The sequence below is a fragment of the Haliotis cracherodii genome, unplaced genomic scaffold, assembly GCF_022045235.1.
Source record: "Haliotis cracherodii isolate W230 unplaced genomic scaffold, xgHalCrac1.p SCAF_17, whole genome shotgun sequence".
Lineage (NCBI taxonomy): Eukaryota > Metazoa > Mollusca > Gastropoda > Lepetellida > Haliotidae > Haliotis > Haliotis cracherodii.
Genome location: NW_027266272.1, coordinates 13,427,874 through 13,454,892, shown reverse-complemented (window position 1 = coordinate 13,454,892; position 27,019 = coordinate 13,427,874). Strand labels below are relative to the sequence as shown.

Here is a 27,019-nt window from a genome sequence, read left to right as displayed (position 1 = left end):
CTACAGTTTTTCCACTGGGCCTACAGTTTTTTTACTAGGCCTACAGTTTTTTCCACTGGGCCTACAGTTTTTCCACTAGACCTACAGTTTTTCCACTAGGCCTACAGTTTTTCCACTAGGCCTACAGTTTTTTCCACTGGGCCTACATTTTTTCCACTGGACCTACAGTTTTTCCACTAGGCCTACAGTTTTTCCACTAGGCCTACAGTTTTTTCCACTGGGCCTACATTTTTTCCCACTGGGCCTACAGTTTTTCCACTAGGCCTACAGTTTTTCCATGGGCCGACAAATTGTCCACTGGGCCAACAGTTTTTTCACTGGCTGACAGATTTTTAAATGTGCTGGCCCTTAAGGCTCTCAGTGTAGTTTGCTGAGTTTCAGACACTCGACCTGCATCATACTGACTTGTGTCTGGACAACACTGCATCTGGAGATGACAACTCTACACAACTCTAATATAAACATGCACAAATAAACCACTGTACGGCGTACAGTCATCCTGTTATATGAGGTACTGAGACAGGGAGTACACCAGGGCCTTGTATTCCACAATACACTTTGGGTTGGAGAAAGTGGTAGTCAGGATGATGGATAGTGAGGGTTGAGAAATAAGTTCTAAGCCTCAGATGGAAAGAATTGCATAACAGTGAACTCTTCTGTTGTGGACACTATGTTGATGCCACAGAGGTATATCCACAAAAACTGGAATGAATTGACCAACCAGACACAGTTTGTCTGGTCCTAAGTTATGCTGGTTTTACAGTGCTAGCCCACAAAGATATGCTGCAGTGTAACACGGATACCCACTCAGACACAGTATGCTGACTCCAGGTCGAAAAGTCCTTGTTTTAGCCATCGGGGCTGACCAGTCCTTGTTTTATCCCCTAAACGCCAAGTGGGCTGACCAGTCCTTGTTTTAGCCCCTAAACGCCAAGTGGGCTGACCAGTCCTTGTTTTATCCCCTAAACGCCAATTGGGCTGACCAGTACTTGTTTTAGCCCCTTAATTCCAAGGGGGCTGACCAGTCCTTGTTTTATCCCCTAAACGCCAAGTGGGCTGACCAGTCCTTGTTTTAGCCCCTAAACGCCAAGTGGACTGACCAGTCCTTGTTTTATCCCCTAAACGCCAAGTGGGCTGACCAGTCCTTGTTTTAGCCCCTTAGTGACAAGTGGGCTGACCAGTCCTTGTTTTAGCCCCAAACGCGCCAGGAAGGGTAACAAGAAGAACCGTCTAGTATTGCTAGTATTGCCATACCAAAAAAACAAGAGTGAACCTTTCCCTGTCTAATAACAGCCTAGTATTGCCATACCAAAAAAACAAGAGTGAACCTTTCCCTGTCTAATAACAGCCTAGTATTGCCATACCAAAAAAACAAGAGTGAACCTTTCCCTGTCTAATAACAGCCTAGTATTGCCATACCACATAAACAAGAGTGAACCTTTCCCTGTCTAATAACAGCCTAATATTGCTATACCACATAAACAAGAGTGAACCTTTCCCTGTCTAATAACAGCCTAATATTGCTATACCACATAAACAAGAGTGAACCTTTCCCTGTCTAATAACAGCCTAATATTGCTATACCACATAAACAAGAGTGAACCTTTCCCTGTCTAATAACAGCCTAATATTGCTATACCAAAAAAGCATACACAAGCCTTTACCTGTCTAATAACTGCCCAGTATAAACCAACTGGAATCATTCCTTGAGCTCTGTAACTTGGTTGGTTGTCATATCTGGATGGCTTGGGATGTTGGTCATGTTGCAGTCAGTGATTTGGGCCCACTTGCACAAAGCGATCTTAGCGCTAAGATGATCATAACTCCCATACTTTAACATGGGCTTACAATAGTCTTAGCGCTAAGATCGTTTTGTGCAAGTGGGTCCTGGACTTGAATACGTACAGGACACAATGATTAAGCTGGAAGATCGCAACATTCACACTCTCTGCTTCTAATACTGAGTGAGTTTGGTTTAAAGTACTCACGGCAATGAAAAAAAACTGTTCTTTTCGATCTCAGATTTTAAATAAATGCAGTTAACATACAAAATATATAAATATTCAAAAAAATCAATTCGTACTAATTGGGCCTTGGCACAAATATAGCGTATCAAAGGTTTTTATGTCTTTTTACACGTAAAAGTGTGTACAAATATGAACAAAACAGATTATTGTGAAACTGAGCATAACCAGGTGTTAGTAGATCAAGGTGAATGTCCATGACCTATGACACCTTGACGACAGGTGAAAACAGGTGCTTTAAACCCACGTGTATGTGATTTGTCAGTGGTTAGTGATTTGTGAGTGGCATTGTGGGATAGAGAATCATTGTCAAAATATCAGAATGTAAAAGTAACATATTCCCTTCTCAAACAACAACTTACATGTCATTATCATTATGTACATAAACATAGCTGTTATTTTTATTGTTGTTTTGATAACTTTTTTCTAGGCTAATTTTCATAATGTCTATAGCCTGTTTCTGCCATGTCAATTTGGACTTAGTTTTATTTTTGAATGTAGAAAGTGCCTACAAATTACCTCCTGTAAAGTACATTTTGTATTGAGCACTCAGATAAAACTAGCAAATCCAGACTAGAACTTTTCCAGTTGTTTTGTTATTTTGTATTTACATCTACGTAATGCTTTGTGTCGATTATTAAATCCAGCAAAACAGTTTTTTATCATTTCCATGAGTACTTTAGTGCTCCTTTAAACAGTATTTCAGTTATATCACAGCACATCTGCTTCACGTTGGAGGAAAGTCTGCAATGAGGCAGCTGCATCATGTAGATCTCCTCTTGCTTCAACTTTGCTCTGCATTATATCCTCAACACAAGCTGGCCTCTCCCCACCCTGAACAAATCTCCTTCACCCTCTTGAACTGGAGTTCCTACCATCTGTGCCAGAATTTGTTTTTCTGGGGGAGCCAACTGAAAGCTGAAAGACAGGTCACATGACTTGAGATTATCCAGCTCCAGAGCCAGCTCAATCAAATCCCTGGCTCCAGGCATACTGAAGATGTTCCAGTCCAGGAGCAGCTCCTCCAGATGCTCCTTGTCGCAAAGGGCACTGGCCAATGCATGAGCCCCCTCATCACCTACCATGTTTTCCCTCAAATTCAGATGATGCAGGAACCTGAAAGACAATAGGCATGTCGCTAGGCGCTTTATATTGTCATCTGCCAAGCCATTCTTCTGTAGACAGAGAAAGGTCACATTGGACAGGTTTTCCAAATCCGATGGATTGTCAAAGATGGACATTTTACCAAGGTCAAAGTCCCATAAACTGACATGGTCCCATGCTGTTGAAGATCTGAAGAGGATCAGGAGACTCTCACTCAGCCTGTCCGTGTCCCCACTCTTGCTGCTACAGTCGATGAACTGGATGTTCCTGCAGGCAGATAGCCTCTTGCACAGTTCAGGTGAGGACCTGCATGTCATGTTGTTGTTCCGCATTGACAGTCTCTTCAGACTCCCATGAACTGTGAGCTGCTCAGACAGTATGCGGACACCTTCATCCCCTATATTACACCCCCAGATGCTAAGGATCTCGAGGTGCTTCAGGGCAAACACCAGCTGACCGAGAACGACTCCTCCAGTATCACCCAAAGGAATGTTGTGAATTCTCAAGGCTTTCAGATGTGCCTTGGATATGAGAGCCGAGGAAAGTATTGCAAATCCACTAGACGAAATGTGGTTGCAACCAACACTGAAGGCCTTCAAATTGCCCATGTTTTTTATTTCCTTGACAAGAACTGGCATCATACTGTCTGTCAAGTCTGTGTCTTCTAAATCCAGTGATTCCAAATACCGCAATCGAGACAAGCCTATTTTACCATCATCTAGATTTAATGAGCATCCCAATAATGATAGGCCCCTCACAGTGGCAGGATCCAGTGCCAATATTATTTGCTTTAACTCGCATGTTTCTAGACCTGAGTTGTTAAAAATGAAGTTGGTGATATGGTCATACTGGGGCAGGAATTTACACAGCAGTGATACCTGCTCCTTGTCCAGAGATGTTTTTGACATATCCAGCTTAAATGACCAGTCAGATGCTCTCGTGGAAGTGTAACGTTTGGCTCGACAAGCATCTAAAGACAGACAACCAGCTGACTCGAGAGTGGTATCATTTTCTGAAGAGCCTGAATATTTGTGAATTAACGGTTGATGACTTGATGACATTGGCTGAGTTTTCTCTGTAGGCTCTGGCAGTTCTTCCACAGCAGCCTTGGCACTATCTGTTCTCCAAAAGGACAAAGAATCCACACTTTCCACGCACTGTAGGAGGTCAAGGAGGGCCACACATCTGAAGGCAAGCTGAAAGTTGTAATCAGAGGCTTTGGATGCAAGTGGTACCACGTTACCCTTTCCAATAAGCAGTGTCTCCTTTACAACTGATATACCCTCTTCAAAAGCATCACTGTCAAGATTGAGCTTATTGATTAACTCAAATGTTTCAAGGCCAAAGTTGGCGCCAACTCTTTTCCATGTTTTCCAGTGCCTGTCCACATCAGAAGACTTGTGGTGAGTGAGGAAAGATCTGAACTCAAAATGCTCTAAGACCACATTCAGGTTGTCTTTGACTGCCGTGGATGTTTCATGGGCGTGAATTGAAGACATAAACAGGGCCACATCAGGGAAGTACAGAAATGAGGTGGGGAAATGTGATAACCATGGCAACTGACCACTGTAGCATGCTGTATATGCCAGGAAGATACCAGAGAAACTGAAGAGACTGAAATCAACAGAAGAATCAAGTGTACCCTTCGGGTCTAGGAACAGGGTCAGCGGCAGCTCATCAACCCTGAGAGGAAGGAGGTGACAAAGCAGATACGCCCTTCGAACTGACCCAGGGATATAATACATGTGACTCTGACCAGGACTTAAGGCTAACCAACCTAGGGACATCAGAGTATCTACTGGAGAGGATAGGCTAGGATCCAAAAGCTCTGCACCTATATTCCGACTGAGGACAAACTCCTTCTCATCAGTACCCCATACCAGCACATTCTTGTCTCCTGTTGCGATATGGACATTTCTCTCCCCCATTATAAAGGATCTTATCAAAAGATTCAACCCAATCTTAGTCAAATCATTCCTTACACTTTCACCAATGCTAAAGAATGTATGAAGACGATCCATGCTCTCCTTGATCATATCACATAAAGGCTTCGACAACATTGTCATCACTTGTTGTTGCAGTTCTGATTTACCAAAGGTCAAACTGATCACTTCCTCAAGGAGTTTCTGGTACGAGGGAGGAAGTTCATCAAGCAACATCTGTACGTTCGATGATTGCTCTTCACCCAACGCGTCAACAGGAGTTGCCAGGGCTGCCACATAACTGCTTGGTGATGGCAAATCTGATATAAATGAAAAATAGGTAAATTTGCAAACCTTTAAAATATCACTTTCTACTACAAATTCAGCATTGGATGACAAGTATTTCTGTTGGTCGGCCATCGGCCCTTGTACAAAGTTGTTACAATAACATTATATATACTGGATGACCAATCTCATAAAAATCAGATCTTAGTTCTCGCTATTGCTAAACAAAGATCTTAGTACATCCAATTACGGGTCACATCAGAACTACTTTGCATCAGACCAATCAAAGCATCACTTACCAAATCATGAAAGTGACAGTCGGAATGTGTTTTCAAATCATGCAACCTCGAAAATGTTAACACGGGGTATTCCGAACGACAGTTACGTTCTGATTCTGTCAAAATTATCGTCTGTCTCTTGCTTCTGTGGGATAAACATTTGAATGGAGGAGGCGTTGCACAGTACAGGGGAAGCACTGCCATACAATCACAACCATATATTAGACATTCATGAATGTTCGTTTGTTCAGTTTTCAAAATTTTAATCGAGAACTGTGTCAACATATTTTTCAAGTGTAGTCTGAAATGGAAGTCACCAGGTTGAAACGAGTGCCGTAAAGCTCAAGAAAGCTGCTTTCTAATTGGCCGATGTAGACTTCTTGTTAGTCGTTTCAGTGGTCGGTCAAAGTTCGCGAAAGGTTGTTCTGACGCGACCCCCAATTGGATGTCTTCAGATCTTTGTTTAGCAGCAGCAAGAACTTAGATCTGATTTTAAGGAGATTGACTGGCTGACAGATTTTAAAGCTAGAATTACATCATGAAGTTATATCACAATTTGCATGCAAACAAGAGTAATTATTTTCTATCAAATCACATATTGGATGTGTTAGAACACAGTCTATATTATTATGGGAATAGATATGGTTAGAGGTAATTGAATAGGCATTATGTCGTGTGATAAATTTTAAGAGATATCCATGGTCATGTTGATTGCATCACAGAAAAACTAGCCTAGATGCTGTTAAGGCTTAAAACAATAATAGAATTAGTTCTCAGGCAATGACTTTTGAAAATATAGTGCGGGCGGGCAGGTGGTGTTGTTTTTTTTTAGCTTGTCCAAACTAGTATGTAATTGAATAAACAGTTGTGTACCATCAACCTGGGAAAGGGCCTCCCTACATAAACAAGCATGCAAACTCCTATTGCTGCCATGACCATAATAGACTTGTGCAGTAAAGCAGCGTGCTTGTAAAGGGATGTAACTATGTGCAATATTGGATCACACTGTTTTTTAGAGTTAGGATTTCTTGATTTCTTTGAAAATGGAAATATAAACGACTTTTTGATTATGCGGGCAGTGTTTGAGAGCCAAGACTATTATTTTTTCTAGTCTAAGCTGTCTCAAGGACTCATTAATGTAATCAAATGTTTCATTGTACAGTTCTGATAAATATAAGGATATCAATTCATGATAACCTGTAAGTAATTGAAAATGTTTCTCTGAAGAAAGGGTGTGGTGGTTAGCCCAGTGGTTAAAGTGTTCGCTCCGGTTCTATTCCCCACATGGGTACGATGGTGTTATCTGCTGTGATAATGCTGGAATATTGCTAAAAGCGGCATAAAACTCACTCACTCACTCTCTCACAGAAGGAAAATTGAATCTCACCACTGTACTCCAGAAACCTTTCACATTCAGAGAAATCTTCATCCGATATTGTAAGTGTCAGAGAGAGATTCGTGACCTTCACCCCTCTGCTGGCAGCCTCCTTCTGGATTCTCTGTCTTGTTGCCATGGTGAGGATCCCCCGAGACAGAGCATCACGGAGTGCTCCCCCCTTGTACAAGGTCCTCAGGTTATGTAGAGACCGGACACTCCTGACTTGGAAGCTGAGCTCCAAACAGCCATAACATCCACTTCGGAATATCATGTCGTTCATCTGAAACACAGCAACACTAACATACAGGTCACAACCTTAAGGAGGGCATGGGGGCCCAGTCATCTAAGGCAATGCAAATTGCTGTGCAGAGTTGCCTCCCTTGGTCATTCCAGAAAACAATTTTGGGTTCGAATCCCAGTTCACCCTGATCGTTTCTAGGTTTGTCAGCACCATACCCCTGCTCGTGGGTTCAAGTAAGTGGTAAACATTTGAGACCGGCATCACATGGGGCTTCCCTCCCACATTAAGCTGACACGCCGTGATATAAATGAATACTGTTCAAAGGAGCATTAAAAACCCAACTCACTCACTCACTAACTGAACTATAAGTTGTCTTTTTCTGTTACAAACTTGTGAGTTGGTTACCTTTTTTTGTGAATGTACCTTCTACACAGTGGCATCTGCCAAAAAATGTTGAAAGTTTAATTTGGACATCATGTAGATAAACTATTATGATGTGAATACATTGTATTCACAATATTGTGTAGCATACATCTGTCCACATTTCCAAAAGTCTATTTTCCTATTATTTGAATGAAGATGTCACTGACATCAAACACCCTCTGCACAGGTAAGTGAAAAAAAAGTGTTTTGAATTATAGTCATAGTGAACAGTTTTCATTGAACAGATGAAACCGCTTCAACTAAGTTACGTATTCAAATGCAAAGGACACGCATAATGAATACAAGGTATGCATCTAACAATATATTAATACAAATGTTTGACGATACAAGTCACTTGTCACTATAATGGAATAAAATATAAACATAAGTGTCCTGGATAAAAGAGACAAATGTTCAAACATTTTCAGACGAGACACTGGTAACCAATGTAACCAGTCCATGCATCAACACAGACAGTACATCATAGATCCATAGAGTTTATGGACTGCCTCTGTGGTCTAGTGGTAGAGTGTCTGTGTGGAGAACGGAAGGTCCGGGGTTCAATCCCCAGCTGCGTTATACCAAAACACGTTAAAAGAAAGTACTTGTTGTTACCTTGCCTGACGCTCAGCAGTAAGGGGCTAAAACAAGGACTGGTCGGCTCAGAGTCAGTATACTGCGTCTGAGTGGTGTATTTATGTTAAACTATGACATGGTATTTCAGGGGGCAGGCACTATAAAATCAGCATTAGTCTGGAATAGTACAAGCAGCCACACGCACACAGCACACTCTGAGTCGACCAGTCCTTGCTTAAGCCCCTTAATGCCAAGCGACAGACAGGGTGACAACAAGTCCTATCTTTTGGAATGACGCGGCCGGGGATCGAACCCTGCACCTTCTACTCTTCCGGCAGATGCTCTACCATTAGACCACAGTGGCGAACCCACTGTTAGTAACATACAGCAAGTTATAGTGGATGGCATCTAAGAGTCTTGAAACTACAGTAGCAATTTCACCAGCTTCAACATTCAATCTACAATTCCTCTCTGAATTTGCAATAGTTAAGACATATTAATTTGTAGTGTCAAATGCATACTATGTGATGTGATTGTTGTTCAGACTCGATTATTTACAGACTGTCGTCATATAGCTGAAATATTACTGAGTGCAGCGTTAAACAACAAACCAACCAACCAACCAAATCATAGACTGGATGCAGTGAATCCATCCTGCTTCCTCCCTCTTTTCCCATACAACATTTTTTCCTGACACCCAGCCAACACACGCCGTTGTCACAACGTTGTGGTAAGGTTTGGATTGGAAACATTGTGATACAACGTTGTCACACTGTTATTTTAACATAATTGTGCAGCGTTATTTCACAACATTATAACAACGTTGCACATTTACTTTATGAAAACGTAGTGCATCGGACATCACACAAGGTTTTGTAACTACATTTCTGAAACGTTGGTGAAATGTTATACAGTTTGCTTCTTGATAGTCATATAGGAATAGAACTGCTTCATCAAAATCAACTGGATTTTGTCAGAATACCAAGGCAGTAATACATTACTTTCCTATGTATTGGGCATTTGAATTTTCTTCTCTCAATACGAAAATCTCCAGAACATAACTGCATCTCTCTATGACAACGTTGGTATTACATTACATTGTAACATTATTCCACAACGTAACCATGGTAACAACAACCATCTCTTAGTTTTATTTTTTTAAAACATATAGATCTATTTACGAAGTAATCTGTATACTAAATGTGTAATGAAAACTAAACTATTTCTGGAACATGTCGCGAAATGTTTTGGGGATGTTTTTACGACATTTTTGCAAGGAATGGTCATGAGATAACGTTGTCACGACATATTTCATGCTTCTAACACAAAGTTAGTTCATGTTGTTGTGACAACGTCCATGTTAGTCCATAGAATAACGTTGTAGGGAAGTAATATTACAACATTACCACCATGTAAAATACAACGTTCCCACAACATAAAAATACAACGTTCCCACAACGTTCCCACATCATAAAATACAACATTATCACAACGTTGTGACGACGAGAATATGACGTAACACAACGTTAGCCCATGACGTTGTGACAACATAAATGGGAGTCCACAGAATAATGATATATGGACGTAATATCCCTAATTTTACCACAACGTAAACACAACGTTTCTTTTATGCTCCCCACCCACTACCCACTATAGTTGTGATAAAGATTGGCAACCCTCCTCTCTCTAATTTTTTCATGACCCTAAAGTTCCTTAAGTGAATGCATTTTTTTCTTTTCATAGATGACTTCTTTTAGATAAAACATGTTTATATGACATATATGACGTATGGGATAAAACACGCATCCGAGGTTTTGGTTGAAAATGTAAAACCACGAGCGAGGGAAAAGCCTGATGGCCGCCTAAATTTCAAGAAATCCCAGAAAAAAAAAAGAAAACAGTGACACACCTTATAGTGAAACAATACTGTGTATCGCTGTATAAAAGGAATTCGCTCAAAGCGTGCAGCATGGACTAGTTGGAGTCATGACATGAAAAACTTAACAACTGCTCATCACCTGGCAAAACAGTGGGTTACAAAACTTAACACGGTATATGTGGTAGCAGGTTCGATTCACGTGATGGATTTTCATGTGACTGTGACATTTAACCAATTATAAACAGAATTATAGGTTCACATCAAGAGGCAAGTTTATTAAACGTTATTTGTTGTAAACCCTAGGTGTTACAATTGAATTGTAAAACTTCAAAGCAGGTAAATTAAGAAGTAATCTATTTCAAAAGCCAGGTTTGGAAGAGAACTGCTTCAAAACCTAGGCGTGGAAGATGAGCTGGTTACTAGGTTTCCCCGAGTTTGTCAGGAACCTCACGCAATGGAGGGTAATACAGTGATGGGTTTATAAAATATGTTCATGTTATCCAAATTCCATAACTGTTACAATACCCAATCTCACTAAAATTCGATCTTTGTTTTCTCTACCTCTAAACTAAGATCTGAGGACATCCCATTACGGGTCATACCAGAACGACCTTTCATCGGACCAATCAGAGCATCGCTTAGCAGATCATGAAAGTGACAGTTGTAATGCGATTTTTTATCATGCAACCTCAAAAAAAACACACAGGGTATTCCGAACGACAGTTATGGGCTTCATTTCTGTATTCACACAATCTAGACCATCTATTAGCCATTCCAGAATGTTCTTTTGTTCAGTTTTTAATTTTTCAATCCAGTATATGTTTCGAAGCGTAGTCGCCAGTTTGAAACTTGTGAGGTAAAGCTCGTTTAACCTGCTTTCTGATTGGCTATTGCCGACTTCTAGTTAGTTATTCCATTGGTCGGTCAAAGTTCGCGAAAGTTTGGTCTGACGTGACCTGTACTTGGATGTCCTCAGATCTTTGTTTGGAGGCAGCGAGAACTATGATCTGATTTTGATGAGATTGTTACAATACCTGTCCCACAAGTCGTAGAGCTTGCTCTAAGTGGTCGGGGGTGTTGACCAGCTCCTTTAAGTATCTGCTGATTACATCCCTGAAGATCTGGAATCTTTCAGCTGAGCTTTCTGGTTCTTCATCCACATCCATGGGCTCTTCCTGGCCTTCAATGTCCATCACCATCAGAACCTCACCTGGAGTGAAAGTAGAACAGTAGAACACGCTTACCTTTTTGTGATCACCTGGTGTCATCACAAACTAATAGTGATCCATTCATATAATTTTCATCTCTATTTTGACGTTTCTGTTTTGGCAAATAGTTGATCATAATTTACTGTATCTATTGTTTGAAAGGCATTTCTTAGAAGTTGACGGATGAGGCTGGACCAGACAATAGAGTGATTGACATCATAAGGATCGATCATGTCATTGATCCCAATTGCATGGATCGTTGTTGATGATGTCAATCACTGGACTGTCTGGTCCAGACTAGATTATTTACAGACCGCTGTCATATAGCTGGAATATTGCTGAGTGCAACGTTAAACAACAAACAAACAACAAACCAACCAACAATGTAGACACAATCTTTGGTTAACAACTTCTTTAAGTACTGTTAAAGGAGACGTTTCGGTATAGATGCGAATCATGTTGTTTCAGTATTATCTTCTGTTGTCATTACTTAACCTACTCATGTTAATCTCCCTCATGTATGCAATTATTGTTACTGTTAATACTCTACTGTTAATCCTCCACCCACTATATATATTCTGTACCATGTTCATATACCGTGTGACCCGTGAAGATTCCGGGGTAGAATAGGTCTTTAGCAATCCATGCTTGCCGTAAAAGTCGACTATGCTTGTCGTAAAAGGCGACTAACGGGATCGGGTGGTCAGGCTCGCTGACTTGGTTTATACATGTCATCGATCACAATTGCGCGGATCAATGCTCATGATGTCAATCACTGGATTGTCTGGTCCAGACTCAATTATTTACAGACTGCCGTCATATAGCTGGAATATTGCTGAGTGCGGCGTTAAACAACAAACAAACAAACAAAAAATCATATACTATGTATAAGGATCTATACTGAAACGTCGCCTTACAGTAATGAAAGAAGTTGTCATCCAGACATTGTGTCTACTTTGTTTACTGTTATTATTATGTGCCCCACTCCAATCTGGAAGTGATCCATGTAAGCAAACCCTACAAAAACATAGTGAGTGAGTATGATTTTAAGCAATATGTATGATTTTTAGCAATATTCCAGCAATATCACGGCGTGGGACACCAGAAATGGGCTTCACACATTGTACCCATGTCGGGAATCGAACCCGGGTCTTCGGCGTGACGAGCGAAGCTTTAACCACTAGGCTACCCGACTGCCCTACAAAAACAGAGAATATAGTCCATAGTTTCTTGTGTTAATTACAGGTTAATTACAAGTACTAATTGCCTGGTAACTATTCTTGAAAATGTCTGTTTACTACCATATGGTATTAACAATTCAACAATTACTTTAATTTTGCATAATTTTTGTTGTGGAGTTTTTTTATCTTTATTTTTACAATTTTTTATATTTTTTTTTATATTTTGATATTGTTATTTTTTTGGGGGGGGCTTTCCATCCAAGTCAACAAAGCCACAAGCCCCAAAATAGTGCTGTAGCTCACCTGGATATGGAGTCTAAAATGTCACCACAGCCACTTACAGAAAGTTGCTTTCAGTATTGCTTTTTCTGCATAAACACTAAGGCCAAAATATTAACAAATATGTAAAAAGTGTCTAAATTTCCACTAGGTTTCTAAATGTGTACCAATGATCCTAATGTTGTAAAACATTGTTGCAATATACAACAGTTAAACTTTCTTTACACAAATTTTCAACTCTGAGCCTCATAAACTTTCAGAGGAGAATAATGTTTATAATGCACAAGAATGTTTCCATTTGTTTAACACAAAAACTAAACGTACTAATGATTTGAATCTTTTTGTGTGTCATCATGAGGAGAACCATACATTCCAAAGTTACGTTTCCACAGTCTTGCAATGTCAGATAAGATGTGTACAGAAAACTGCATTTTAGATAACTTAAGAGCATTACAGTACATTTTGAACAGAAATGGCTAAGCAGTTGGCAGAAATAGCTTTTTTCAATATGGCTGCCATGAAATATTGAAAATCAGACTCAAACTTCTTAAACAAATTTAGTGAGTGAGTTGGGTTTAACGCCGCTTTTAACAGTATTCCAGTTATATCGCGGCGTGTCAGCTTAATGTGGGAGGAAAGCCCGAAGTGATGCAGGTTTCAGACGTTTAGCACTTTGGTGAAACCCACAAGCACGGGTTTTGTGCTGACAAACCTAGAAACATAATCGGGGCGAACTGGGATTGGAACCCACTATCATAGGTTTCTGGCGGCCCAAGGGGCCCAACTCTGCACAGCAAATCGCTGCGCCTTAGACAAATTTAGATGTTATCAGTGGTGGGAACATGCTTGTAAAGTTTCAACTTCATTGGTCCATCGCTTTCTAATGCTTTCTAATGTTTACTGTGTGAGGAAATGGATTTTGAGAGAATTTAAGAACATGGTCAAATTACAAAGGTCAATCAAGGACAAGATTTTAAATATCACCCCCAAAAAAAAATTTATGCTGAACCCTCAACCAATGACACAAATACCATTTTACATGAGTTTGAAACAAAATGTTTTTGTGAAGGTCATTAGGAGTTTCAGTTTTCAGTATGATCAAAGTACAAATATCAAATCAAGGTCCGAATTAAAACACATTGCAAAACATGGTACAACAAAAGTTCGCTTGACCTCCAGTCACGTCAGCTAGGGGTGGTCGGGTAGCCTAGTGGTTAAAGCGTTCGCTCGTCACGCTGAAGACCCGGTACAATGTGTGAAGCCCATTTCTGGTGTCCCCCCGCCGTGATATTGCTGGAATATTGCTGAAAAACCATACTCACTCACTCACTCACTCATTTGAGCTAACAATGAAGGCGTTACCTATTTTCCAAAGTAGTGTTCATGATAACACTTCTGTTTGTTTTTGGTTCAACACCACAATCAGCATTTCTGCAAGGTGACAGCGGCCAGTCCATATCAGAAAATGCCGATGATGTTGTAAGTAAGGTTTGTTGTTTAACGCCGCACTCAGAAATATTCCAGCTATATGACGGCGGTCTGTAAATAATCGAGTCTGAACCAGACAATCCAGTGATTGACATCATGGCATCGATCCACTCAATTGGGATATGATAACATGCATCAACAATGTCAGTGAGCCTGACCACCCGATCCCGTTAGTCGCCTCTTATGACAAACATAGTCGACTTTTATGGCAAGAATTGTTTGCTGTAGACCTATTCTACCCCGCATTTCACGGGTCTGTGAGTAATGATCCACGCCTTCAGGGTTTGACGACATGTAATGAACCAAGTCATGGAGTCTGACCACCCGATCCATTGGCTCGTCTCTTATGCCTATGGCAGGCAAAGGTTGCTGTAGACCTATTCTACCCCGCATTTCACAGGTCTGTGAGTAATGATCCACACCTTCATGCAATGAACCAAGTCAGCGAGTCTGACCACCCGATTGGCTCGTCGTTTATGACTATGGCCAGCAAAGGTTGTTGGTGACCTGTTCTAACCCGGAAGGTAACTATCACTGTCTGACTTACGTCTTCTGCTCTCTATCTCATCGGCCAAATAATTCAGATTGATCTGAGGTTCCCGCAGAGCTCTGAGCAGTTGGTCCTCCCAGCCAGGCCGCTGTGTAAGTAACCGGAGCATCAGAGATGCAGCCTCAGTCCTTCCATGGTCGTTAAATGTTTCTAGTATACGTTCCTGCAAAATATGTTATTCTTTACAGAAAATCAACTAATCTGAAGATGCCAAATAACTCAAAGTTGGCACCACATATACTTACTTCCAAAAGAAACGCATGTCGCAAAGCAGGAAATGTCTGTAAAAGAAAAGGTATTATATTTACCTTTAGGTTTTAGGACATTTCATACTTTATGCTGCGCATTTATTTTGGAACTTGCCACAAGGCCTTATGTTTCTATTTTGATGGTTTACGAGACTGACTGACAAAAATAAATCAAAATTAGAAAAAAAATAGAATGACTTTTGACAACAACAAAAATTTAGACGACTGTTGGGAATTTTGGAAATGAAAAAAACACAATATCTTATCAACACTGTTTGTTAAGAAATGGTCAGTATTACTTATAAACATCTTCATTCTAAAAAAATACAAATCAATATCTTTCGGAATCGTTTCGCAATTGTATTTCAATGATAGTGTGACCTACAAGTCATTTCATACAAATGTAGCAGTACTAATCACAAAGTTGAAAGTGATTTGTATTTTTCTTCAACCACCTACACTGATTTTTAAGCCAATTGTTTTGTAAGCAAACTAACAAAAAGCAAAAGGCCTAAAATGTCAAATATGTCATTGTGCATGCTGGATACCCTATTTTGAAATAAACATTGAAATTTGAACACGTCTCAGTAATGGGCCAAAGACGACATCAGTTTCAGAAGCTGCTGTTGTCTCTGTGATCAAGTAAATAAACAAAATCACTATCTTGGGCTTTTCCCTCCCTCGAGGTGATATATCGTCAATGAAAACTAGGGAAGAGTCTTTTAACCATAACATAACATCCCTCAGGCCTTAATTCATAATAACCTCATCAAGTGCACATGCTTGGTGATTTAAGCTTGTTGTAACATCCTTCACATAAAGACATGTCACCTGATATAAACATATTTATTTCCATAAAGTGGAGGGATTGGCAAACAAGCATATTTTGCTTATCTGAATGCCTCTCCCAAACATGATACACATACAAATTACATTGAAAGTGACATGAGAAATAGCACACATTATATAATTGACATTAAAGATAAGTATTGTTCTGCAAGTGTTTAATTACTGGATTATCTTTCGTAACTACAGCTACGTCATTATTTACATCCAGCACAACAACATCGCAGTATCATATTGCAAAGCCAACATCTCAGACAAAATCTCTAAATCGGCAGGAAGATAGAATAAAACTGTGCACTGATTTCAAAATATAAAGATTTGTTGAAGTCGTTAAATGTGAATTACCATTTAGAATTGAATTTAAATCATAGCCTTTTACGAAATACACTCTTCCAAAAAAGAAACAAAGGCACAGGTAGATTTTAGGAAATTTATTGTACCTAATAAAGTTGATATATTTATATCATAGATACAATATGACACACCATGACACTACCGCCACCGAATTTGTTGAATTCACGTACACAATGTGGGGCAAAACGCTCATTTCAACGACGATAAACATAATGGTCTTCCATCTCGCCAGTGAAAAAGAAATCATGATTCATTGCTAAACCATACTCGTCTCCAGTTTCTCAATTTCCAAGGCTGTTAGGTGTGGTACCAATGCAAGCGTCGCTGTCGGTGGATCTGTTGCAAAACAAGGACAATAACTGGTCTTCTGGGTCAGATTCCAGCTTCGCAAAAGATGGTTCCTGACAGTCTGGTCTGATATTCTCCTCAAACCAGGGATGCGTCCTGCAGTCTCCATAGCTGTGACATTGCGATGATGTGGTGGAACAGTTGAATGTGGCGATCCTGTGCAGGGGTGGTAACTCTTGGTCAGCCAGTTCAAGGATGGTCTGCAGTGAAATTGAACTGTGTGTATCGGTTCCAAAGACGGCATGGTGCTGTGTTGGGCGTTGAAGTGGTGTGCAACAGAAGACTGTGATTCCCCTCTTTGGATATGTCCTATGGCGATGTTCCGATCGGCAGCGCTGAGTCTTGCTATTTTCGAACTTGAAAAATGTTGACAATTGAATGACAAATTATTGGCTTATGCTTGCCTTTTTATAGCCACTACCACGAGTTACGAATACCATAACTTGCATGGGCATTTTGCTTTACTGTTTTCCTCCATGACATTTTTTAACAAGTGTGAAATGATGCCGTTTAAGATATTGCAAATCGCCAATGGCTGTGGTTTGATGCACCATTTGTTGAATATCAGGCCACCAACATTTTCCAGTAACATATATCCAATTTATATACCAGATTTGTTGTGTAGTCAGGTTCAATGAACTACATACTACCTGTGTGTTTCTTTTTTTGAAGAGTGTAATACATATTTTGCCTTAATGTACTGTTTAAGGGACACGTAGGAAAGAAATGAAGGGCATCTTCCGTATGATAGCCATAACAACATCTCGGGCTGTCGGATATAAATCTGGCAAATTTGTCGGTGTTAAGATCACTGCAGCCAAGCCTGAGACGGGAGTGTATAACCTGACAGAATCTTGATCCATAATTTACATCAAAGTATATACCATTCTTATCATTGCTTTTCATAAAACTTTTAAACTTCCTAAGCTACTGGCATTGGTGTATTCAATAGGTATTGAGTTCTAAATATTAACTGTATCTGGATTTGTTACCTCATCAGCCCGAGTCAAGCACTCGATGTAAAACCGGAGCTGGAGGGGATGAACATTCTCAACAAAGCTGGACCGGATCTTGCTGTACAGCCTGTCAGGGGGTAGGTCATTCTTACATGACTGGTGGAACATTGTAGCAAGTGACACTGAGTTTCAGCAGCAACCTGAAAAGAAATACTGCAAATCTTGAAATTAATGTGTCCCCCAATAAACTGCTGCTCAATAAAACGTGATGTGGAATATATAGTTGTTTGTGTTTATATTTAAGTTGGTATTTCCGCTATTACCAATATGAAAAGTGTTCAGTGAGGCCGTCTTATTGTTGATAATCACTTTGGAGGCTTAAATGCAAAGTTTAGTTAAAACGAGCAAAGACCACTCGCATTTTTCGCATTTAATTCACGCTCACGTTAATTTCAAGATTTACAGTATACTGACAGTAGCAAGAGATTCTTCATGGTTTGGAGGGGACTGTTCAGTTGTACATAATCGCCCTGAACATCTCTGAGATCAGATGCATGATCTTGTGGTTTATAAGTGATTTGTCACTGACACTCCAAAAGCTTTTATCATGTTTACAGGGTTCAAAAACCGGTATCAGAATGCCAAACTCATGTTTAAAATACTTTCCCGGTGCCTGAAGGGCTCACTTAAAGGGCAAATAATGTGAAATAATCTATTGTGATTTTATTCCAAATATCAACTTTCGAGGAAATATCAAGTCAATTTCCGAGAGAAAAACAATATTAACATTTGTAGAAAGTGTTTAAATGTCCAAGTGAAAATTCTGTAAACCCACGCTCCGTAATCGGCTTCCAAAACAAATCTATTTGGGTATGTGGCCATCAGCTACTGGCACTGACATGTATGACAAATGTTTTCACTGGCTGATATTTAGATTTGGTTGCAATGTCTCTCTACTATTAATAATCTATCTTGTGATGCTTACCAGCTATATTGATATGTTCGCAAGCAGTCAGCCACAACTCAAACATCAATCAAGAGGTGTGGCTATTTCTATTAATCCTAAAAAAATAACAATTAAGCATGGCATACATTGTTGTGTGTGTGAAGCGACCTTTGATCTCAACAATGTGAATACTGTATTCGATGTAATAAGCGCCTATGGCGCTCTCAAAATTAGAAATAGGGGGCTCTCATTAGAATATTATTTTGGTGAAAATAACAGAGTTGAAAGATAAATTTTGTGGTTTTTGCTGACAGCCTGAAATGTTTATATACGACAGATATGTTTTTCCAGAATTTAATTGCCCATAATTAAGGGTGCATATAACACACAAGTGCATATTATACGCGAATAAATAAGTCTTGTGTACATTGATCAATCGGAAGGGGTGCTAATTGGGATTGTTCACTAAGCAATATGTTAGCAAATATCGCTGTGGGCGCTTATTTGAGCGGGGCGCTTATTACTTTGAATACGGTAATTAACATATCCTTTAATTTCTGTAACTATCTTTTTATGACTAACTGTTTGGGTACAATAAACCTATTCCACCTATTGAACACCTGTCAGGGATTAATCCCCAAGTAGACAACCGAAGGCATCTTCATGTTTTTACTAATTCTTGGCATAAATTGTAGACACGGTAAGCAAACAGATGAGCAGAGAGAAAAGCCCTGTAAAACCAATAAAAAAATCTGTCGCAGGCCTCATCGTTAAAATTTTGCACCTTGTCAAACACTCGCAACCTGTTATAACCAAAGTGGCAATTTTTTTCAATTTTGGGACGATTTTCATCTGTCTATTTCCATCATCTGATTCACGCTACTGTCAACGCGCATGTTGACGGGGAATTAGTTCTTGGGGGAGTAAAGGACAAAATTGACATCACTGTAATGCACAACATGTAAACAATAAACAACAATTGCACAATGAGCGGAATACCTGCTCTGACAACACAAACACAGCGATGAGCTGACATTCCAGCTCAGGCATACATGAGGTGAGCAGAGCTCCAGTTCAACCCCAGGATGTTTCCTACGAGCGGCACATCTTGCTCGAGGTCGTCCCTACAGTAGCACTCGGAATACCAAGCCTACTAACACTGTGTAATGGTAACACATTTATATAGTAATGAACAACAATGGACAGACAATGACGTTGCTCTGGACATGGGACTTCTGGGGGTGATGAACAAACACAGCCCAGGGGATGAAAGTTAAGGCAATAAATGTCATACTATAAATGACAGTAATTAACAGGAAGTGATACAGTAGCCCAGGTTGGCTGACAGTCAATAAACAATGAAAAGGTGGCGAGGATTAACAATGGGGATTAGCGCCTAATACATAATTACTATTAACTTATGAAAACATGCACATGTCATGGCTACAGGGTTATTAGCCTTTTAAATCAAATGTCCTTCAGACAATGGTTGTCGTAAATCAGTCGCTATGACACTACTGTCACCTCTCATTAATTACTGTTATTCATAATTTATGCCTTGGTTCAGATACAAAGAAGGTCTTACTCTCAGCCTAGCTTGGTTGCTTTGTTATTTAACGCCGCACTCAGCAATATTCCAGCTATATGACGGCGGTCTGTAAATAATCGAGTCTGGACCAGACAATCCAGTGATTAATATCATGAGCATCGATCCACGCAATTGGGATCGATGAAATGCATCAACCAAGTTAGCGAGTCTGACCACCCGATCCCGTTTGTCGCCTTTTACAACAAGCATAGTCACCTTTTACGGCAAGCATGGGTTGCTGAAGACCTTTTCTACCCCGGTATCTTCACGGGTCGCCTAGCTTGGGCTAGGCTCGGTGCTATGGAGGACCAACACAACAACCACGACCACCATGTGCTCAAATGGCACATGTGTCTCTTCTACCGTATATAAAAAACCTGTATATATATCGCAAGTCATCCTAGCGAAGAAACATTTTCATTTTAGTTGTTTAAATGTTTTACAAGTACATACCAGCTAAGGATACGTTCAACTGTCTTGTGACCATGCAGTTGTACCCACCATAACATTTCTCAGAACTGATAACAATATCAAGTATATCGTCCCTCCCATTGACTACTCTCGTGTATTTGTCAGCAATTCTCCGTACATGACTAAACATTTTCAATGACTGTGTTTTTACACAGGCAAATCTCAAATTCCCTGATAATGAACCTCCAGCTAAACAGCATCATTCTGATGTGTAAAATTTCTGTCTTTGTAATAACTGCTCAGGATGTCAAGGATGTCCTCCTCTCCTTAGATACTGATAAATATCCTGGTCCTGACAGGAATAGAGTACTGAAACTGTCTGCACAGCATTCATCATCTCCCTTGAGTATATTATGCAACACATCCTTACATAAGGCCTTCCAATTAAAACCAGCAGAGAGCTGCACAGCTATGGAATACAAAACTACGGAAAAGTACCTACATACCGTATTCGACATAATAAGCGCCCAGGGCACTCTAAAACTTAGAAATAGGGGGCTGTTAGAATATTACTTTGGTGAAAAACAACAGGGTTGAAAGGTTGTAAATTTTGTGGTTTATGCTGACAGCCTGAAATGTTTATATATGACAGATATATTTTTCCAGAATCTAATTTCCCATAATTAAGGATGCATTTAACACACGTATTATACACAAATAAATAAGTCTTGGGTACATTGATCAATTGGAAGGGGTGCTAATTGGGATTGTTCACTAGCCAATAAATTAGCAAATTTTGCTGTGGGCGCTTATTAGCGTAGGGCGCTTATTATGTCGAAAACTGTACGTACTTTAAATAGCTATACAAATAACAAAGGCAAAATCACCAAGAAAGTTTGCATCGTGAGGATATAAACCTGGCGGTGTATTCACGAAGTTGTCTTAGCTGAGACAAATCTTAGCGACTTACGACAAAATTACGACTGCCATAAGAGCTATTCTTGAAGCTGTCTTAAACCTATCGTAGCCGTGTCCCAGCTACGACAGATGTCGCTGCTAAGACAGGGAGCTCTCTTCTGTCGGAGATAGAAAGAGTCAGGTGTTTTCCCCTGACGTCATAAGGGAATTCCCTTGACCTACATTGACGGACAGACATCACCTGTCATCTGTGCGCCATGGACTCACCTCCGAAAAATAAACACATCAGGAAAGTAAACTGGATGCCTATCGAAGAGGAATATTAATTCAAGAATTGAAGAAACATCATCACATTTTATTTTCGGCGTTTTGTATTTTCGGTAGTACCTGATGCAGTAAATCATGCAGCACTAACCATGTTTGCAGTCTGTGTGATTTACTAGTTTTGGGGTCTTATGTTGGTTTTCTTTGGTAGTCCTGCACATAATCAAGCCATTCTGCAGACAAAGATGAGTCTGTTGGCTGTATAACAGCACTTGGCAATGTTACAGCTATATGACGGCTGTCTGTAAATAATCGAGTCTGGACCAGACAATCCAGTGATTGACATCATAAGCATCAAACCATGCAGTTGGGATACGATGACAAGCATCAACCAAAAAAGCGAGCCTGACCACCCGATTATGTTAGTTGCCTCTTACGACAAACATAGTCACTTTTTACAGTAAGCATAGGTTTTTACATAAGCATTTCTTTCTGACTATTCACCATTCTTTCTTACTTTTCATATGGTTGAATAAAGATATAACTGAAGTCAACTTGAGTGTGACCAGATTGCTTAATATATGTATCTAAATACGTTTTGCCAGTCCTATGGTTAAAAAATATCCCAAATGAACATTGAGACCTACAGTGGGTACCCTTGAAATAGGGGGTCGGGTAATAGGGATGGGTACCCGGGTAGAAAATTTGGACTCGTCCCAGCCCTAGTAATAGATCAAATTCAGATCTTTCATTCTGATACAATTCCTCACATCGTGCATCTTCATGATAGGACTATGCATAGACTTGTCAGTCCAGCCAAAATATAATTCCATCCTCATTTGGCAAGGGTGGAAACTGGATTTTTATAGTCAGTTAACTTCCTTGCCTCAGGAAGATGCCCTGCATGAAGCTATGTGGGTACCCATGGGGGAGAGGAGGAGGGGTTTAGAGAAAATCAGATGTCAGCTGTCTTAAACCGTTTGGCTTCAATTCTTTACCACCTCTATTTGGAAATGTTGATCTCAATAGAAAACCGAACACAAATATACCCTCAATAGTACAACCTTGTTGGTGTGAAGGACATGGTGGTGAGAAGTAAACGTTGACCTCAACGGAAAACCAAACACAAGTATACCTTCAATAGCACACCCTTATTGTTTGTTTGTTTGTTTGTTTGTTTGTTTGTTTGTTTAATTCTTTCTTTCTTGTTTAACGCCACACTCAGCAATATTCCAGCTACCGGGTATATGACGGCGGTCTGTAAATTATCAAGTCTGGACCAGGCAATCCAGTGATTGATATCATGTGCATCGATCCACGTAATTAGTGTGCTGAGAAGTAGTTTAGAACGGCAGATTAGAAAGTTGATCTCACATGATCTTCTGTGAATGTGTCCTTTATCAAGAATGCATATCAAATGGTGTTGTATCGGAGTAAAAGATCTGACTTAATGAGATTGTTGATCAAGTGTATCATGAAGGTCTCCATTAAAGGTATACATTGTCCATTTTTTAAATGTAACAGATCCTGCTTATCTAACAATTTGCTCACTTGACTCAAAATAAGTCTTTGTGGATATACCCCTTTGACTTTCATTTTCACTATTACGCAATAGTTCCCATGTGAAGCTCAGAATTTATCAATCAAACTTCAGCTTTCGTTTATTGTTGATTTTACATGTATCGCTGTTAATTGCAAGTTATAAATATGTTATATGTTACACACTTAAATAGGGCACCACACTAACAAATACAGACTGGAAATCACCTGAAACCGCATTTTAAACATAATTATTAAAACAGAATATCAAGGACCCAAGGGGGTGAAAACTTATTGAATACCAAAAGAAAACAATCATTATGTCAATCTGCATGATACAATAATTGGGATCCAATTAAATTATCACAACTGTTTAAACCTTTTTTATCTTGATCCTTAATAATTACTGTACATCTGGCTTCATTACCTGTGTTCTATGTGTTATTCTTACTGTACATCTGGCTTCATTACCTGTGTTCTATGTGTTATTCTTACTGTACATCTGGCTTCATTACCCGTGTGCTTCATTACCTGTGTTGTATGTGTTATTCTTACTGTACATCTGGCTTCATTACCTGTGTTCTATGTGTTATTCTTACTGTACATCTGGCTTCATTACCTGTGTTCTATGTGTTATTCTTACTGTACATCTGGCTTCATTACCTGTGTTCTATGTGTTATTCTTACTGTACATCTGGCTTCATTACCTGTGTTCTATGTGTTATTCTTACAGTACATCTGGCTTCATTACCTGTGTTCTGTGTGTTATTCTTACTGTACATCTGGCTTCATTACCTGTGTTCTATGTGTTATTCTTACAGTACATCTGGCTTCATTACCTGTGTTCTATGTGTTATTCTTACTGTACATCTGGCTTCATTACCTGTGTTCTATGTGTTATTCTTACAGTACATCTGGCTTCATTACCCGTGTGCTTCATTACCTGTGTTGTATGTGTTATTCTTACTGTACACCTGGCTTCATTACCTGTGTTCTATGTGTTATTCTTACAGTACATCTGGCTTCATTACCTGTGTTCTATGTGTTATTCTTACAGTACATCTGGCTTCATTACCTGTGTTCTATGTGTTATTCTTACAGTACATCTGGCTTCATTACCTGTGTTCTATGTGTTATTCTTACTGTACATCTGGCTTCATTACCTGTGTTCTATGTGTTATTCTTACAGTACATCTGGCTTCATTACCTGTGTTCTGTGTGTTATTCTTACTATACATCTGGCTTCATTACCTGTGTTCTGTGTGTTATTCTTACTGTACATCTGGCTTCATTACCTGTGTTCTGTGTGTTATTCTTACTGTACATCTGGCTTCATTACCTGTGTTCTGTGTGTTATTCTTACAGTACATCTGGCTTCATTACCTGTGTTCTGTGTGTTATTCTTACAGTACATCTGGCTTCATTACCTGTGTTCTATGTGTTATTCTTACTGTACATCTGGCTTCATTACCTGTGTTCTGTGTGTTATTCTTACAGTACGTCTGGCTTCATTACCTGTGTTCTATGTGTTATTCTTACAGTACATCTGGCTTCATTACCCGTGTGCTTCTTTACCCGTGTGCTTCATTACCTGTGTTCTATGTGTTATTCTTACAGCACATCTGGCTTCTTTACCCGTGTGCTTCATTACCTGTGTTCTATGTGTTATTCTTACAGCACATCTGGCTTCATTACCCGTGTGCTTCTTTACCCGTGTGCTTCATTACCTGTGTTCTATGTGTTATTCTTACAGCACATCTGGCTTCATTACCTGTGTTCTATGTGTTATTCTTACAGCACATCTGGCTTCATTACCTGTGTTCTATGTGTTATTCTTACAGTACATCTGGCTTCATTACCTGTGTTCTATGTGTTATTCTTACAGTACATCTGGCTTCATTACCTGTGTTCTATGTGTTATTCTTACAGCACATCTGGCTTCATTACCCGTGTGCTTCTTTACCCGTGTGCTTCATTACCTGTGTTCTATGTGTTATTCTTACAGTACATCTGGCTTCATTACCTGTGTTCTATGTGTTATTCTTACAGCACATCTGGCTTCATTACCTGTGTTCTATGTGTTATTCTTACAGTACATCTGGCTTCATTACCTGTGTTCTATGTGTTATTCTTACAGTACATCTGGCTTCATTACCTGTGTTCTATGTGTTATTCTTACAGCACATCTGGCTTCATTACCCGTGTGCTTCTTTACCCGTGTGCTTCATTACCTGTGTTCTATGTGTTATTCTTACAGTACATCTGGCTTCATTACCTGTGTTCTATGTGTTATTCTTACAGCACATCTGGCTTCATTACCTGTGTTCTATGTGTTATTCTTACAGTACATCTGGCTTCATTACCTGTGTTCTATGTGTTATTCTTACAGTACATCTGGCTTCATTACCTGTGTCCTATGTGTTATTCTTACAGTACATCTGGCTTCATTACCTGTGTTCTATGTGTTATTCTTACAGTACATCTGGCTTCATTACCTGTGTTCTATGTGTTATTCTTACAGCACATCTGGCTTCTTTACCCGTGTGCTTCATTACCTGTGTCCTATGTGTTATTCTTACAGTACATCTGGCTTCATTACCTGTGTTCTATGTGTTATTCTTACTGTACATCTGGCTTCATTACCTGTGTTCTATGTGTTATTCTTACAGTACATCTGGCTTCATTACCCGTGTGCTTCATTACCTGTGTTCTATGTGTTATTCTTACTGTACATCTGGCTTCATTACCTGTGTTCTATGTGTTATTCTTACTGTACATCTGGCTTCATTACCTGTGTTCTATGTGTTATTCTTACAGTACATTTGGCTTCATTACCTGTGTGCTTCATTACCTGTGTTCTATGTGTTATTCTTACTATACATCTGGCTTCATTACCTGTGTTCTGTGTGTTATTCTTACAGTACATCTGGCTTCATTACCTGTGTTCTATGTGTTATTCTTACTGTACATCTGGCTTCATTACCTGTGTTCTATGTGTTATTCTTACAGTACATCTGGCTTCATTACCTGTGTTGTATGTGTTATTCTTACTGTACATCTGGCTTCATTACCTGTGTTCTATGTGTTATTCTTACTGTACATTTGGCTTCATTACCTGTGTTCTATGTGTTATTCTTACAGTACATCTGGCTTCATTACCTGTGTTCTATGTGTTATTCTTACAGCACATCTGGCTTCATCCAATTAACTCTATGTTACCTGTTATCTATTACCTGGCTGTTGTCAATGTTAAAACTGCTTATCATAACATGGCATGCATATATATCTCATCACTTGGTTGTTGTCACTCCAGCTCGATCACGGTCTAAGAATCTACACCAAAACCTCGCTATGTGCAATGAAACAGAAGTTGTTATCCATAATTGCATAAAGTTGGCTGGAGCCTCAAATACAGAAACTGATAAGTTATGATAAACTCGCCTTACCTGTGATTGGGGAATTCTTTAGCTTTATCTCAACACCGAAAAGAACATGTCGATTCATTCCATAACCACATTTAAAATCAAATGTTCACTTTCGAATTTCCTAACTGAATCTTGGAAATCCCCAACAGGATGTAGTTACTATTTATAGCATTCGCCACTTCTCGTGCCTCTCCGCAACCTTCAAATCGTTTTTCCCGGAATCATTCGGGAGGTCGCCACTGTGAACAGCTTAGGAGTTACTTCCCTTAGAATCTCCGCTTGGTAATATTATGACTTGTAATACCATTGAGATCGGTACAACCAACATCGACATGGAAGATTCGAAACATGTGGAAATCA

General features: G+C 39.6%; 1 protein-coding gene across 2 annotated transcripts; it reads right to left on the bottom strand.

Moving 5' to 3' along the window:
- Positions 1-2,440: 2,440 nt before the first annotated feature.
- On the bottom strand, positions 2,441-26,774 carry LOC139464413 (uncharacterized). 2 transcript variants are annotated; one of them, XM_071245946.1, is made up of 6 exons: positions 26,681-26,774; positions 17,605-17,768; positions 14,814-14,979; positions 11,145-11,320; positions 7,001-7,271; positions 2,441-5,370 (listed from the first exon to the last, which is right to left on the bottom strand). In XM_071245946.1, exons 2-6 carry the CDS (start codon positions 17,734-17,736, stop codon positions 2,825-2,827), a joined length of 3,291 nt encoding a protein of 1,096 aa, XP_071102047.1. In that variant the 5' UTR covers positions 17,737-17,768; positions 26,681-26,774; the 3' UTR covers positions 2,441-2,824. The 2 variants fall into 2 exon arrangements, with proteins under 2 accessions (XP_071102047.1, XP_071102048.1); XM_071245947.1 differs by lacking the exon at positions 26,681-26,774 and having other exon boundaries at positions 14,814-14,996; positions 17,605-17,663.
- Between the last annotated feature and the right edge of the window lie 245 nt (positions 26,775-27,019).

Coding starts and splice junctions, on each gene's coding strand:
- LOC139464413 (XM_071245946.1), bottom strand. CDS start 17,736: ATGTTCCACCAGTCATGTAAGAATGACCTACCCCCTGACAGGCTGTAC. Junction 14,980..17,604: donor GCTTGACTCGGGCTGATGAG/GTAACAAATCCA, acceptor CATATTTTGCAG/GAACGTATACTAGAAACATT. Junction 11,321..14,813: donor TGAGATAGAGAGCAGAAGAC/GTAAGTCAGACA, acceptor CTTTCACTCCAG/GTGAGGTTCTGATGGTGATG.